Source organism: Erpetoichthys calabaricus, chromosome 2 (assembly GCF_900747795.2).
Source record: "Erpetoichthys calabaricus chromosome 2, fErpCal1.3, whole genome shotgun sequence".
Classification (NCBI taxonomy): Eukaryota; Metazoa; Chordata; class Cladistia; order Polypteriformes; family Polypteridae; genus Erpetoichthys; species Erpetoichthys calabaricus.
In genome coordinates, this window is record NC_041395.2 from 50694513 (window position 1) to 50711949 (window position 17437).

The following is a 17437-nucleotide window of genomic DNA, read 5'->3' on the forward strand; positions in this document are numbered from 1 at the left end:
ACACCACCATCAAAAATGAAACACCATATCTTGGTTCACTACAAATACCCATCTACAGTTCTCAATACCACCAAGACAGTGGAAATGATAATTGACTTTCACAAACAGCAGTTACAACCTCTCTCTGTACTAATTAATGATTCTATGGTCAGTATGGGGGGAAGCCTTCAAATATTTGGACACAAAACTCACACAAATTCCCTTGTGGGACATTAATACCACTTAAATCACTAACAAGCCTCAGCAGTGGATGTACATTTTACACCAGCTAAAGAAATTATACATTTCCGAGTTCATCCTCTTACAGTTCTGCAAAGTCATAAGTGAAAGTGTGATCACATTCTTCATTATTGTCTAGTTTTGCTCAGCAACGGTCAGCTCCAAAAATAAATTACAGAGTGTTCTGAGGTCTGCTGAGAAAATATTTGGCTGTGCTCTTCAGTCTGTTGCATCTAGTGCCATAAACCATGTCAAAAGGATCACCTTGGACTCATCTGTCCCAGGTCATCACTTGCTCCAAAAACTCCCCTCTGATAAACACTTTAGGTCAATTAAAACTAAAACTAATAACCACCTAAGCAGTTTCTTTCCCAGAGCAATAGCCCTCACAAACCAGTAATATAGCCTCCCTCACCTTATTCATGTGGTTTTTAATATATAAAGGTGTGTGTGTAAGTGTAAGTGTATACAGTATGAACATGGACAGCGGCGTGCAAAAGTATTCCATCCCCTTGAAAGTCATCATAATTTTCTGCATAACAAATGATTTGTACATATATTTATCCATTCAGTATTTTTAATGTAAACTCTTATAACAATACATTTCCAAAGTCATAATAAACCAATTTCTGTAGATATTTAACTGAAGAAGAAAAACTCAGAACTATTCTGAAATATGTTTAAAAGTAAACATACAGAACTGTAAATCAGTAATACACATATTTTTATTACTTATGAATATCTAAAACTGAATAGGAGAAGGCTCATTAAAAGGGATTTAGAATGTATAGTTCAAGTCAGAAATTGAACTTAAATTCCCTCCAGGATTCTGTTCTCCCCATGTTCATGTGGACTTTTCTTTGGGTTTTTCTAAAGACATACAGTGCATCCAGAAAGTATTCACAGTGCATCACCTTTTCCACATTTTGTTATGTTGGATTAAATTCATTTTTTTCCTCAGAATTCTACACACAACACCCCATAATGACAACATTAAAAAAGTTTACTTGAGGTTTTTGCAAATTTATTAAAAATAAAAAAACTGAGAAATCACATGTACATAAGTATTCACAGCCTTTGCTCAATACTTTGTCGATGTACCTTTGGCAGCAATTACAGCCTCAAGTCTTTTTGAATATGATGCCACAAGCTTGGCACACCTATCCTTGGCCAGTCTCGCCCATTCCTCTTTGCAGCACCTCTCAAGCTCCATCAGGTTGGATGAGAAGCATCAGTGCACAGCCATTTTAAGATCTCTCCAGAGATGTTCAATCGGATTCAAGTCTGGGCTCTGGCTGGGCCACTCAAGGACATTCACAGAGTTGTCTTGAAGCCACTCCTTTGATATCTTGGCTGTGTGCTTAGGGTCGTTGTCCTACTGAAAGATGAAGCGTCGCCCCAGTCTGTGGTCAAGAGCGCTCTGGAGCAGGTTTTCATCCAGGATGTCTCTGTACATTGCTGCAGTCATCTTTCTCTTTATCCTGACTAGTCCCCCAGTCCCTGCTGCTGAAAAACATCCCCACAGCATGATGCTGCCACCACCATGCTTCACTGTAGGGATGGTATTGGCCTGGTGATGAGCAGTACCTGGTTTCCTCCAAACGTGGTGCCTGGCATTCACAACAAAGAGTTCAATCTTTGTCTCATCAGACCAGAGAATTTTCTTTCTCATGGTCTGAGAGTCCTTCAGGTGCCTTTTGGCAAACTCCAGGTGGGCTGCCATGTGCCTTTTACTAAGGAGTGGCTTCTGTCTGGCCACTCTACCATATAGGCCTGATTGGTGGATTGCTGCAGAAATGGTTGTCCTTCTGGAAGGTTCTCCTCTCTCCACAAAGGACTTCTGGAGCTCTGACAGAGTGACCATCGGGTTCTTGGTCACCTCCCTGACTAAGGCCCTTCTCCCCTGATCGTTCAGTTTAGATGGCCGGCCAGCTCTAGGAAGAGTCCTGGTGGTTTCGAACTTCTTCCACTTACGGATGATGGAGGCCACTGTGCTCATTGGGACCTTCAAAGCAGCAGAAATTTTTCTGTAACCTTCTCCAGATTTGTGCCTCGAGACAATCCTGTCTCGGAGGTGTACAGACAATTCCTTTGACTTCATGCTTGGTTTGTGCTCTGACATGAACTGTCAACTGTGGGACCTTATATAGACAGGTGTGTGCCTTTCCAAATCATGTCCAATCAACTGAATTTACCACAGGTGGACTCCAATTAAGCTGCAGAAACATCTCAAGGGTGATCAGGGGAAACAGGATGCACCTGAGCTCAATTTCGAGCTTCATGGCAAAGGCTGTGAATACTTATGTACATGTGCTTTCTCAATTTCTTTATTTTTAATAAATTTGCAAAAACCTCAAGTAAACTTTTTTCACGTTGTCATTATGGGGTGTTGTGTGTAGAATTCTGAGGAAAAAAATGAATTTAATCCAACATAACAAAATGTGGAAAAGGTGATGCACTGTGAATACTTTCCAGATGCACTGTACACAATACTTGGACTGGCAACTGTAATTTGACCCAATATAAATATCTGTCCTGCACTGAACTGGCACCTACCCAAGGTGGGTTCCAGCCTTGTGTCTGAAAAACTCAGAATAGGCTTCACTTCCACATGATCCTGAAAAGATGGCTGAACATTGAATCTTAAAATATCCGTTATCATGAGGCATTAGACATAAATCACAAATGTTTTTTTTCTGTTATGAAATAAACCTGTTTGGTTCATTTCACTATGCAGCACAAAAATAAATAAAATAATTTTACTTCTACATGGATCTTTAGAACTTAACCTTACATAAATAAGAGTCCGGCAGCAGGAGAAGAGTGAAAAACAGAGGTTTAGATAATGTAAATGACAGGTTGTCCTGATGTTTTACCTGTGCAGGTGACACGGCTGCTGGTTTCCGTCGCAATGAATCCAACAGGGCAGACACGAGAGATCTGTTCACAACCACTGGGACTGCACGACAGATCACAGCCGTACTCTCCACAACCTGAAAGGAGACCAGAGAGACTTAGGAATAAGGCAGAGGCACAGAGCGCAGACTGAAACTCTGTGGTGACTTCAGCAGAATAGCCAACCAGATAGCACTCAACTCAACTGCAGTGTTACACTGTGTATATAAAGTATTTTCAAAATGCTATCCCAAAAGAGCAAAGACAGAAAAAAAAACGCAACACACCCAGCTAAGCACACACCACACAACAAAGCATCCACCATGACGTCATACACAGCACTGTCGGATTTTTTCCATCAAGGCTGGATTTAAGACCCTTACAGGCCCCTGGGTGACTTAGCTGCTTAAGAGAGAGCTGATCATGCAATGCACAGACACCGAGTCATTTAACGCAGCCTGGCATTTCTCAGTGTTCATTTCAGTGTGAGATGTGAATGCTTCATCCTTCATCTGTCTCTGGTACTCTATCGTAACATCAAGAGGGGGAATTAATGAAAAGGCACCTTACCATCATGGGCCCCTGGGCATGCACCCAGAACACCCTGATGGTAGATTGCTTTACAAGTAGTTTGAACACAGTTTAAACCAGTGGTCTCAAACTCCAGTCCTGGAGGGCCGCAGAGGATTCACGTTTTCATTCCAACCCTTCTCTTAATTAGTTTTTGCTGCTAATTAACTTCTTTTGAATTTATTTTATTTGACTTGCTCTTGAAGACTCAGACCCATCAATTGTTTCTTTTTCCTTAATTAACAGTCAAACAATAATGACATATAAAATGAGCCAAAACATGACCAGCAAACTGTGGCCATCATACAATATTGGAATGGTGGCTCTGAGGCTAAGGATCTGTGCTGGTATCCAGAAGGTTGCCGGTTTGAATCCACATCACTGCCAAAAGAGATCCTACTCTGCTGGCTCTTGAGCAAGACCCTTAACCTGTAATTGCTCCAGGGGCACTGTACAATGGCTGACCTTGCGCTCTGACCCCAAGGGGTATGTGAAAACTATCCATCCATCCATCCATTTTCCAACCCGCTGAATCCGAACACAGGGTCACGGGGGTCTGCTGGAGCCAATCCCAGCCAACACAGGGCACAAGGCAGGAACCAATCCCAGGCAGGGTGCCAACCCACCGCAGATGTGAAAACTAACAAATTTCTAATACAAGAAATGTATAAGGTGAAATAAAGAACAAAAAAAAAATATATCTGAAAATAAAGGTCCACAAAACATTTTATCAGTGATCTTACAAGAGAGAAAATCAGTAATTTTTTAAATGTATGCCATTGCACAATGACAGTAGCAACGATTCATGGAATTAAAGAACGGATTTAATTAACAACAAGACTCAGTGCCTATTTTAGCAACTGGTTGGAGTGAAATTGGTTGGAGTTTCAGGCCCTGACTTAGTTGGTCTTCTGTTGGCTCACTCACTTCACATTTCATTTCTGCTTGGATGCCATTTAAGGAAAGAAATGAAACAATTCAGAGGAACGATGAAGAACTTCAGGGGAACAAATCTTAAAAAAACAAGTCATTTAAAATTAAAGGAAAATGAATTAAACTGGTCACCAATTAAGAAAACGGTTGGAATGAAAGCCTGCAGCCACTGTGGCCCTCCAGGACAGGAGTTTGAGACCACTGGCTCAAACAGTACATTTTGAAATGTTTCCCCCAGAACACAGAAACTACTCAACAAACACATAAACACACAACACAACTGAAAACAACATGCACCACACGTATCTCGAAATGTACCTGAGGAACACCCTCACAACAGTGATAGAAGTAAGATTTGTAATTTGTAATCAGCTTTCCCAAAATTCTAAAACAACTTACACAATGCAATTTAAACACAAAATACAATTTACTGGAAAAGCAACTCATCAGATTCAAATTGTACGAATTTAACATAACGAAGCTAGTATCAAAGTTGAGCTTTGAATCTTGCTATACCTGGAAAACTGTTTGTACAAGCACTGAAACTGTCATTCAGCACATTATTGGCTGTCAGAATGTGGCAAGCTCATATTTTTTAAATGGGGATGTTGGATAAAAAGTCATCACAGAGTTATAAAATGTATCATCCCTTGTGATTTCAAATCTTGCAATGTGACATCCCCCCAGTGACGAGAACCAGCAACTTCCTATGTTACAGCCAGGGTTTTTTTATAGCTTATATTTATTGACTGTTTTATTGTTGTTTTTATTAATTTTGAATTATTATTATTCATGTTTTTGTGTAATTTCTGCCGGGTTTGTTTATCATTCATTAATTGTGTGCTGTCTCTTTAAATGTACTGTCATTCTGTGTACTTTGCAGGACAAACCCAAGGAGGCGGGTCCACCATGACATCACTGCTAACGGTCCTCCCTCTGGCTTTATGGGTAGATCTGAGTAAAGTTTCCAGTAGTCCAGTACAAATTACTGAATTTGTAAGAGAGTTTATCTGTGTTATTGATTATTGATTTATTCCTGGTTTCTTAGAGTACTGATTCAAGGTGAGACAGTGAAAATTTGAAAATGGGATCGTGAGAAAAGCCATGGCCAAAAAACAGGCAGAGGTCAATACCAAAAGAACTGCTGACTCATCATCAAAAAATAAGAAAGCTAACCCAAAAATCATAAGTGTAAAGCTGGAAAAAATACTTCAATTTTTGTTCAAAGAACCAGTAGGTCGATCGGAGAAAACAGCTGTGAAACTGAACAGAAAATCCTAATATTGGATGTTCAGGAAACCTTTGAGACGATCTTTATATTCTCAATGTCACGTGCCACACACATAGGATAGATCTTCATGGTAAACAAAAATGGAGTCCCAGTCAGAAGTTATAAAACTTAAACTTATTAACTCTGGCAAAGTTTATAAAATCAATCTGAAATTCACATTCATTGGGATTCAAAACCCCAGAGTCCATATAAAAAATGTACTTAACAACCATAGAGAATTCTGGAAAAAATGAAAATAACTGATTATAACACTTGGAGTCATACAGCACTAGTGATTCCCTCTCTATATGGTATATAACAGCAAAGCTTTCTAAAGAGAAGCCACAGAACACAAATCAATGGGTTCCCTCCCTAAAAGTCACACAACACAATTGACCGGGCTTCCTTCCTAAAAATCAGACATAACAAGTGACTGAGCTCCCTCTCTACGAACCATACAACACAATTGATTGAGCTCCCTCCCTCACACTGCAGAAGAGACTGAGAGGCAGCTCTACAAATCACAAATAGCAAAGACTGAGGTCCCACTCAACAAATAACACAATCCTGGTAATTGTGTCCCATTCCTAAAAAGCTAAATAACAAAAGTGACCAAACTTCTGCTTTTCACATCCCATGACACAAGAGATTGCCTCTCCCTAAATTACACAACTGCAGCGCCTGAGCACTGAGTCGACAGCTTAATGACAAGTCCGAGCACTGAGCCTACAGTGTAATGACAAGTCACACTACGCAAATGATTAAAGATTCCCCCTAAAAGTCATACAGCACAAATGACTGAGTTGCCACTCTACAATTCACACACCATAAGTGACTGAGTTGTCTCTCTACAAATCACAAGGGACGGTAGATGGCCCCTTAGGCTCAGGTCACCAGGAGGTCAGTCTCCTTATACTGGGACTGTATAATGGCTGGTCAGTCCCTCACAGGCTGCTGTGCTTTTTGTCTTTCATCAGCACTTTGGCAGGGTACCCTGGAGGTTGTCAGCCCAGATCAGCTTTAATTAAAGAGAGATGGAACTGGCAGTTTTGAACACAACTCCAAAGGTTCGGCAGAAATTCTGCTGTCTTTGGCTGAGTGAACTGAATGCCTGGAATGCTTCATTAAAATACTAAACAAGTCCAAAATAGACACCCACAGCTATGCCAGGCATATATCATCATCCCTCACTACCAGCATTACCAGGCCCACTTAGTGGACTCATCCTATTGAATCCCACTTTATTTTTTATTTATGATTCCAAACCTAACCAACAAAGTGAAACATAACTCAAATAAATATTTTTACAGGATGCTTATTGTCAAATGTACAGAGCACAGTGAAATTCTTACTTGCCTGTACAAAATAACAAGCAGCATGTCCTAATGTACAGCAGGTTGTAATGTAGTGAGTGCAACAACCTTACCTTGAAGCCTCTGTCTTTATTACTAGAGAAATCTCAGAACACTAACACCTCATAAAGATACCCCATCACACACCCTTTCACTCACCCAGAGTCTCATAACCCTCTAGAACACACACACACATCGACTCAAAAAGATGTCCCTGCCCATGACAAAGCGAATCACTGTAAAAGGGAGCACATATCACTCAGCAGCTTCTTCTTCTGAAGACGTGATATTTCTCAATACCCATGAACAACAAGCTGTTACATCTGGAATGCAGCTGGATAACAAAACTTCAGAATGTCCGCCAATAATTGTAATTTGATCACCGGCCCCCCAGTGAAGTAAAGTAACTCATCAAAGCCACAATGAATGCAGACAAATGGTAATCTGTGCAGGAGAAGCTTCACTGCTCACTCTCCATTTGTATAGGGCCTTTACATAAATAAAAAACAATCCAGTGCACTTTACATGCATGTTATCAAAACTGGAGCATAGACAGGTTAAGTGATTTACTCAGGGGCAGAATGAACCAGAGGTAGGGCTGAACTTTTAAGTCAACTGGTAATCTGTGATGTTTTGTAAACTCAGCATACAATTGCACAGTGTTTGTGTTTGAGCTGACATACTGTAAATGATTTGGATAGGAATATAAATGGCAAGCTGATCAAGCTTACATATCATTCCAAGATAGGAGGATTGGCAGACGATTTAGAATCCACTGAATCATTAAAGTGGGACTAGGACAGAACACAGACTTGGGCAGATTTTCTGCAGATGAAAATTAATGTAAGTAAAGGTAACGTAATACTTTTAGGAAGTAAAAATGTTAGGTTTGAATACACGATGGGAGGCTTGAAAATTGAACGTATACCTTATGAGAATGAGTTAGGAGTTATGGGTTAGGGTTAAGGGTAGGGTGAGGGTCAGCTTCCCTCAGCTTACAGTGTTCAGAAGCCATTAAGGAGGCTAGCAGAATGTTAGGTTGTATAGCAATGTAAAGTACAAGTCCAAGGAGGTTATGCTGAAGTTTTATAACACACTGGTGAGGCCTTATCTATAATAAAGTGTACAGTTTTAGTCTCCAGACTACAAAAAAGACTTAGAAGTGCTGGAAAAAGTCCAGAGAAGAGTGACTACGGTGATTCTAAAGGCTATAGGGGATGAGTTATGAGGAAAGATTAAAAGAGCTGAGCCTTTTCAGTTTAAGCAAAAGGAAATTATGAGGAGACATCCATCCATCCATCCAGTTTCCAACCCGCTGAATCCAAACACAGGGTCACGGGTGTCTGCTGTAGCCAATCCCAGCCAACACAGGGCACAAGGCAGGAACCAATTCCGGGCAGGGTGCCAACCCACCGCAGTATGAGGAGACATGCTTGAAGTATTTAACATTATGACGGGAATTGATACAGTGGATCAAGACAGTTACTTTAAAAACAAGTTCATCAAGAAAGGTGGATACTGTTGTAAACTTGTTAAGGGTGAATTCTGCACAAATATTAAGAAATTTGTCTTCACATAGAAAGCCACAGACACATGGAATAAGTTACCAAATAGTTTTGTAGAAAGTAGGGCTTTAGGTACATTCAAAACATGACTTGAGGTTTTTTTAGAGGAATTAAGTGGATAGGCCCGGTTGAACTTTGTTGGGCTGAATGACCTGTTCTCATCTAAACCTTTCTAATATCCCAATGGCATGAATGGTGTAATGGTTAGCATTACTGTTTCACAGCTCCCATGGGTTCAGATTCCAGCAAGATTACTTTCTATGAGAACCCAAAAGATAAAGTTTGACATGCAAGCAAGTTTTCTTGAGTAAGTATCTATGTCCTATGCACACCTGGATTTAGGCAGGTCATTCCATTTTTCCTGGCAGAACCCCTCAAGCTCCATTAGATTGGATGGGAAGCATTTGTAAACTGCCATCTTCAGGTCTCTCCACAGATGTTCTATGGGGTTTAATTTTGGGTTTTAGCTGGCTCAATCAAAGAAAGTCATAGAGACTTGTCCCTAAGCCACTCAAGCATTGTTCTGACCGTATGCTTTGGGACACTGTCATGCTGAAAGATGAACCTTCGTCCCAATCTGAGGTCACAGATCTGCTCTCACTCAGGTCATCTTCAAACACCTTTCTGTATTTCACAGCCTTCATTCTTTCCTCAATTCTGACCGGTCTCCCTGTCCCTGCTGGTGAGATGCACTGCCATATCATGATGCTGCCACCACCATGTTTCACTGTAGGGATGGTATTAGGCAGTGCATGAAGTGCTGCCCCAAACAAATCTAATTTTTGTCTTATTAGAACAGAGTATCATTTTTCTTACACTGCTAGAGCTGTTTAAATGATTTTTGATAATCTGTAAGATGGACTGTTGCTGAGATGGTTGTCCTTTTGAAACACTCTTCTATCTCAGCAGAGAGTTTCTGTGAAGTTCTGTTACAGTGACCACTGAGTTGTTGGTCACCTCCTCTTTACGGTTCCTCACCTTGTCTGGACAACCAACTCTAGGTCTGCTGGTTCTAAACTTCTTCTGTTTCATAATTATTGAGGCCATGTTATTCCTGGGAACAGTCTAGTTTTAGAAATAGTTTTATATTCCTGCCCTGATCTATGCCTCACCACTATGTTATTGTGGAGGTCTACAGAGAACTCTTTGGACTTCATGGCTTGGTTTTTGTCCTGACATGCATTGTGAGTTGTGAACCTTATATGCACATGTGTGTGCTATTCTAAACTGGTCCGATCAATTCAGTTTGTCCCAAGTCGAGACCCATCTCAAAGATAATTAAAGCAAACAGGATGCATCTGACCACAAAGTGGAATGGCTCATCACAGAGTCGACATACTTACATAAAATGGGAGATTTCAGCTTTTGATTTTGAATACATTTTCAACCTTTTCTGAAAACATTTTCAATTTGTCTTTCTGGGTTATTGAGTGTAGACTGAAGAGAAAAAATGGCAAATGTATCCATTTAAAATTAAAACTGCAACACAATAAAGTGTATAGAAATAGTCAATGGGTTATTTTTCCTTGCTTTATTTTGACTAAATTATTATGGCACCGAAACCTCCTTTTCCCTGTTTACCCTGGTCTGCTTACCTGGCCATGTTTACAATGGGTAACACTGCTGTATACATACAGTGCATCCGGAAAGTATTCACAGCGCATCACTTTTTCCACATTTTGTTATGTTACAGCCTTATTCCAAAATGGATTAAATTTATTTTTTTCCTCAGAATTCTACACACAACACCCCATAATGACAACGTGAAAAAAGTTTACTTGAGGTTTTTGCAAATTTATTAAAAATAAAAAAATTGAGAACGCACATGTACATAAGTATTCACAGCCTTTGCCGTGAAGCTCGAAATTGAGCTCAGGTGCATCCTGTTTCACCTGATCATCCTTCAGATGTTTCTGCAGCTTAATTGGAGTCCGCCTGTGGTAAATTCAGTTGACTGGACATGATTTGGAAAGGCACACACCTGTCTATATAAGGTCCCACAGTTGACAGTTCATGTCAGAGCACAAACCAAACATGAAGTGAAAGGAATTGTCTGTAGACCTCCGAGACAGGATTGTCTCGAGGCACAAATCTGGAGAAGGTTACAGAAAAATTTCTGCTGCTTTGAAGGTCCCAATGAGCACAGTGGCCTCCATCATCCGTAAGTGGAAGAAGTTCGAAACCACCAGGACTCTTCCTAGAGCTGGCCGGCAATCTAAACTGAACGATCGGGGGAGAAGGGCCATAGTCAGGGAGGTGACCAGGAACCCGGTGGTCACTCTGTCAGAGCTCCAGAAGTCCTCTGTGGAGAGAGGAGAACCGTCCAGAAGGACAACCATCTCTGCAGCAATCCACCAATCAGGTTTATATGGTAGAGTGGCCAGACAGAAGCCACTCCTTAGTAAAAGGCACATGGCAGCCCGCCTGGAGTTTGCCAAAAGGCACCTGAAGGACTCTCAGACCATGAGAAAGAAAATTCTCTGGTCTGATGAGACAAAGATTGAACTCTTTGGTGTGAATGCCAGGCATCACGTTTGGAGGAAACCAGGCACCGCTCATCACCAGGCCAATACCATCCTTACAGTGAAGCATGGTGGTGGCGGCATCATGCTGTGGGGATGTTTCTCAGTGGCAGGGACTGGGAGACTAGTCAGGATAAAGGGAAAGATGACTGCAGCAATGTACAGAGACATCCTGGATGAAAACATGCTCCAGAGCGCTCTTGACCTCAAACTGGGGCGACGGTTCATCTTTCAGCAGGACAACGACCCTAAGCACACAGCCAAGATATCAAAGGAATGGCTTCAGGACAACTCTGTGAATGTCCTTAAATGGCCCAGCCAGAGCCCAGACTGAGCCCCGATTGAACATCTCTGGAGAGATCTTAAAATGGCTGCGCACTGACGCTTCCCATCCAACCTGATGGAGCTTGAGAGGTGCTTCAAAGAGGAATGGGTGAAACTGGCCAAGGATATGTGTGCCAAGCTTGTGGCATCATATTCAAAAAGACTTGAGGCTGTAATTGCTGCCAAAGGTGCATCGACAAAGTATTGAGCAAAGGCTGTGAATACTTATGTACATGTGATTTCTCAGTTTTTTTATTTTTAATAAATTTGCAAAAACCTTAAGTAAACTTTTTTCACGTTGTCATTATGGGGTGTTGTGTGTAGAATTCTGAGGAAAAAAATGAATTTAATCCATTTTGGAATAAGGCTGTAACATAACAAAATGTGGAAAAAGTGATGCGCTGTGAATACTTTCTGGATGCACTGTATTAATTGATCAAAAAATTAAAGGAACGCTATGAAAACACATCAGATCTCAATGGGGAAAAAAATCCTTCTGGATATCTATACTGATATGGACTGGGTAATGTGTTAGGAATGAAGGGATGCCACATCATTTGATGGAAATGGAAATTATCAACCTACAGAGGGCTGAATTCAAAGACACCCCAAAAATCAAAGTGAAAAAATGATGCGGCAGACTAGTCCATTTTGCCGAAATTTCATTGCAGCAACTCCAAATCGTACTCAGTAGTTTGTATGGCCCCCACATGCTTGTATGCATGTCTGACAACATCGGGCATGCTCCTAATGAGATGATGGATGGTGTCCTGGGGGATCTCCTCCCAGATCTGGACCAGGGCATCACTGAGCTACTGGACAGTCTGAGGTGCAACCTGGTGGCATCAGTTGGACCAAAACATAATGTCCCAGAGGAGTTCTATTGAATTTAGGTCAGGCGAGCATGGGGGCCAGTCAATGGTATCAGTTCCTTCATCCTCCAGGAACTGCCTGCATACTCTCGCCACATGAGGTCAGGCATTGTCGTGCACCAGGAGGAACCCAGGACCCACTGCACCAGCATATGGTCTGACAGTGGGTCCAAGGATTTCATCCCAATACCTAATGACAGTCAAGGTGCCATTGTCTAGCCTGTAGAGGTCTGTGCATCCCTCCATGGATATGCCTCCCTAGACCATCACTGACCCACCACTAAACCAGTCATGTTGAATGATGTTACAGGCAGCATAACGTTCTCCGTGGCTTCTCCAGGCCCTTTCACGTCTGTCACATGTGCTCAGGGTGAACCTGCTTTCATCTGTGAAAAGCACAGGGTGCCAGTGGTGGACCTGCCAATTCTGGTATTCTATGGCAAATGCCAATCGAGCTCCACGGTGCCGTGCAGTGAGCACAGGACCCACTAGAGGACGTCAGGCCCTCAGGCCACTTACATGAAGTCTGTTTCTGATTGTTTGGTCAGAGACATTCACTATTATTACTGGTGAGAGGGAAAAAAATGCTTTTTTTTTCCTTTGGTTATATTCTTGAATAAAAGTGCACATGTTTATTTGATATTTGGACTAAAGTCTTGACACATTATACACTTCTCGTCATTATTAGTATAACATGGAAAAAGTTTCTGCTTTAGGCATGTGTTCAGCATTTCTTGCACTTCTCACATTTCCTTTCATTCTACACTTACCCAGATCTTTGTAGACACAGAACACACATGAAATGCATGTATTCCAAATAATGATATACTGTATTATTTACCCTACACTACTCCAGGCACCTCACACGCAGATAAGAAGCCTTGGCTTGAGCTGGGAGACCTTTTTGCCTGTGAGTTGAGCTCTGTCAAGGCAGAGGATGAGATAGCAGGCTCCTTGCTGCTTGTGCTGATCGACGCATTTACAAAACAAAAGACGCTGATGGAGAGATGCGAAGGGATTTAAGGAGGGCCGGGATTACGACTTTTTTCGTAGGCTTCAGGAATTCTAGTGTTAAAAATCTTGCACTCTTAATTCTCAAAAAATAAATAAATAAGGTTTCAGCATTTTTGAACAATTCCCCTCCACCACACCCCTGAGCCATTTTATGGAGTGGGTGCCTCCAATTGCCTGAACTCCAAGTTTATTTTCTAGCTTGGGTTCCCACATTGTAGAGGTAGCATGAGCACTCTGAGGTTGTGTCTGTTTCATATCTACATTCCATTTAATTTACTCAAACTATGAAGAATGTTGTCAATGAATGGCAGCTATAAATTAGCCTGAGGTAAGTGTGGATCTGTGATTGGCATCTTGGATTGGATTATTTTCTACATTGTGCCCAGCTGTTGCCAGAATAGGCTATACTCCTTAATGAAATTTGTAATGAAATTTGAGTTCAGAAAATGTTTTGTTACCAGCATGTGCAGTATTTTATTTGTATCAAAAAGTATGACATAATTGTTATTAGAGTTTTATACACTGAAGTACTTTCTAAAGTGTAGTTCAGTTATTTAATATGGCTATATATCATTGCTAGGTTTACATCAGTTGTGATATTTTATAAGTGTGCATTGTTTAGAAAGTTTTTATCTATTCTTGTTTGCACTCAGTTGTTGTCTCTTAACCATTTAGTTAAAATGTCTGTGTAACAAATTCTCAGAGGATGTGGTAATTTACAGGAAATTATGCAAAAGTAAACAAACATATCTACCTTTAGTAAACGCGTTCATAGGACAAAAATGCATCATAAGCTGCAACTCAGCTTTTCTAGGAAAGCGACACAGAAGGCGTTCGTGCGGTGAGGTTTACTCAAACTTACACACCTAAACCCCTGCCTCACATCACAGTCTCTTTATAGTAAAGCCTTTTCATTGATTTTATCACTTTCTATTTTGCTCTGGTAATATGACCTATCAGAAGGAGTCTTAATGTTGTTTACCAGTGCAAAAAGTTTACAGCGTATTTAATGTTAGACTCAATAATAATGCTGCTCATGCTTTTCTTGTTTGTAAAGTATATTTACGGCAATGGTGGTGATTACAGTATGAAAATCTGAATCCAGGCTGCAAATTAGTGGTGGTAAAAGGGGCTCCCCACTCACTGTGCAAAGCACTTTGAGTACCTTCAAAACCCCTCTATAAATGTAATGAATTATTATTATGATTATTATTGAATAGGTGTTGAATTAATTTGCCTGCTGGCCTATAGGGGGTGTCACGGCATCCTAAACCCCTTGACACAGCTTCACACCACAGCACTGGGTTGAACAAAAGTATATTTTCCACAGCACCTTCACATGGTTTCCAGTTTCTTTACTTCAATATTTACAAAAGGCATAAAGCTTCTCCTCCTTCATCTTCCTTGACGTCTCATCTACTTCCTCCCAATTCTGACTCACAAGCCGAGTAGAGGGGTCGCCTTTAACTCCAGACCAGGGAGTATTTCCAGTGCTCAATCTGTTACCCCGGAAGCACTTCCTGGTCCGGCTCATCCCCAATGGCCCTTGTGCAATCAGTATTCCTGAGCTCCCCCTGTCGACACCCACAGAATCCGGTAGGTCAGATCCCTGGGACCACAACTCCCATGTTGTCCTGCGGATGTCCAAATGCTGCCACCAAAGGGGGACGTACTGCCCAAAGTAGGCTGTTGCTCACTGTGCTGTCCTTCCCTGATCCTCAGTCCATCCTGAGTGTTGCTCTGTGGTTGTTAGAATGCCAACTCCGGAGTAGCTGCTGTTGTACCTTCTTCCTGCAGCCTTGTCCTGGCACAGCAGGAGAATATCACTGCTCCGCAGCTGTGCTTTGTATCCCCTTGTCTCCGAGCCAGGTAAAGGAGTGGGACCCATCCCTGTAGAGACACCTGTTGATCCCTCACAGCCTTTACGGGACCATATGGTCATTATTTTCATGGTTACAGAGTACAGTGAAATTGTTTGTTAGCTGTCCCACACAGCACACTTAAAACTAAAGGAGATTGTGAAGGTGTGGCCCCTAAATTGTGGAACTCTCTGCTGGTAGACATGAGATCAGTGGACACTCTGGACATTTTTAAAAAGAAGCTTACAACCCATTTATTCAAATTAGCCTTTGGGTAACGTTATTGTGTTTAACTGTATATGTCTATGCATTTTTTTCCTGGGTTTAATCTGTTCAAGCTCATTTTTGTAACATTACTGCATTTTACTGGATATGTCTATGCATTTTTTCTTGGTCTTAATTTATTCAAGCATGTGTTTGAGGCTTGTCAAGTTCGATTATGTATGTCTATGCATATTATTATTGGTTTTAATTTGTTTAATCTTGCTTTGTTTGTTATTAAGTTTTACTGTGTATGTCTACGCTTTTTTTTCTTGGTTTTAGTTTATCAGCTTGCTTTTGTGTGTGACTGTGTTGACTTTTTGCAAAGTACTTTGTAACATTTGTTCTTGAAATGTGCTATATATATAAAGTTTACTTACTTACTTACTTACTTACCATCCTACCAGTACTATTCATCGAGCCGTCATTCTTTATTTTTATATTTAGCTATTTATGGTCCTGATCACTCCAAAGTGATTTATATGTACTGGGAAGCTGTTCATAGTAAAATAAAAGTTTAAAGGATAATGCTGAGTTTATCTGCGGTGGGTTGGCACCCTGCCCGGGATTGGTTCCTGCCTTGTGCCCTGTGTTGGCTGGGATTGGCTCCAGCAGACCCCCATGACCCTGTGTTCGGATTCAGCGGGTTGGAAAATGGATGGATGGATGGATGCTGAGTTTACATTTATTATAAAATGGGTGATGATGTACATTTCCTAGGCAAAATCATTTATTTAAAATATTATTTCATCATGTACTATGTGTGAAAATTTATCATGGAGAAAACTTTAAAAGCACAAGAACTGCTACATTGCATATATAAACCTCATTACTAGGTTATGAAAAATGTATTCTGAAGATTTCTGAAGAGATGCAAAGGGATGTAAGGTGGGCCAGGATTACAAGTTGTTTCGTAGGCTTCAGGAATTCTAGTGTTAAAAATCTTGCACTCTTAATTCTCAAAAAATAAATAAATAAGGTTTCAGCATTTTTGAACAATTCCCCACCACCACACCCCTGAGCCATTTTATGGAGTGGGTGCCTCCAATTGCCTGAACTCCAAGTTTATTTTCTAGCTTGGGCTCCCACATTGTAGAGGTAGCATGAGCACTCTGAGGTTGTGAGGTTATGAAAAATGTATTCTGAAGATTTCTCAGGTAAGAAACACAGAGGTTTTGAGTCATGTCGCAGGAGATGTGGTGATATGTTTGCATGTTGATTTTCACTGTACTCTGCCAGCATGACACTAATGATGGCTATAAATACGAGATAAACCTAAAGGCAGAGACCTATGACTAATTATGCAAACATTGGTGTTACTCAGCCTTATCCCAACCATCCGCTCTAGTATTGATTTATTTATTTATTTTTTGAATGGAACATCATAAGGTGAGGAACCACCAGACAGAAGTCGTACCATTTTGTTAGAAAGCCAAAACAGGACTAAAAACTGTTTAAAAGAGGCCACCATACAGACGAACAAAAAAATAAAATAATAAAACAAAAACAACAGGAAAATAATGACCTCTGAGACCTAACATGTGTAAAAGACGGAGTGAAAAAATTACCCCTGGACCAGCTCACTTCACTGGATCTGATGGCAACTCTCCATGAGAGCTGTAGGATCTATGAAACAACTAACAAAAAAACATGCAGACAGTTGTCAACCCACAGCTTTGTCTGTCACCCAGTGCAAACAACTGAACACCAGCAAAACCAAGGAACTGGTGGTGGATTTTAGGAGACCCAGGCCCCTCATGGACCCCGTGATCATCAGAGGT

The 17437-nt window shown here is 41.0% G+C and overlaps 1 protein-coding gene across 4 annotated transcripts in view; it reads right to left on the minus strand.

The window, feature by feature from the left end:
• LOC114645883 (uncharacterized) overlaps positions 1-17437 on the minus strand; it is a 235378-nt gene that overhangs the window by 125562 nt on the left and 92379 nt on the right. For all 4 annotated transcript variants that reach the window (XM_028793784.2, XM_028793783.2, XM_028793782.2 and 1 more), the window contains exon 7: positions 3096-3212. In XM_028793784.2, coding sequence (XP_028649617.1) covers positions 3096-3212 — 117 coding nt within the window. The remainder of the gene's footprint in view (positions 1-3095; positions 3213-17437) is intronic.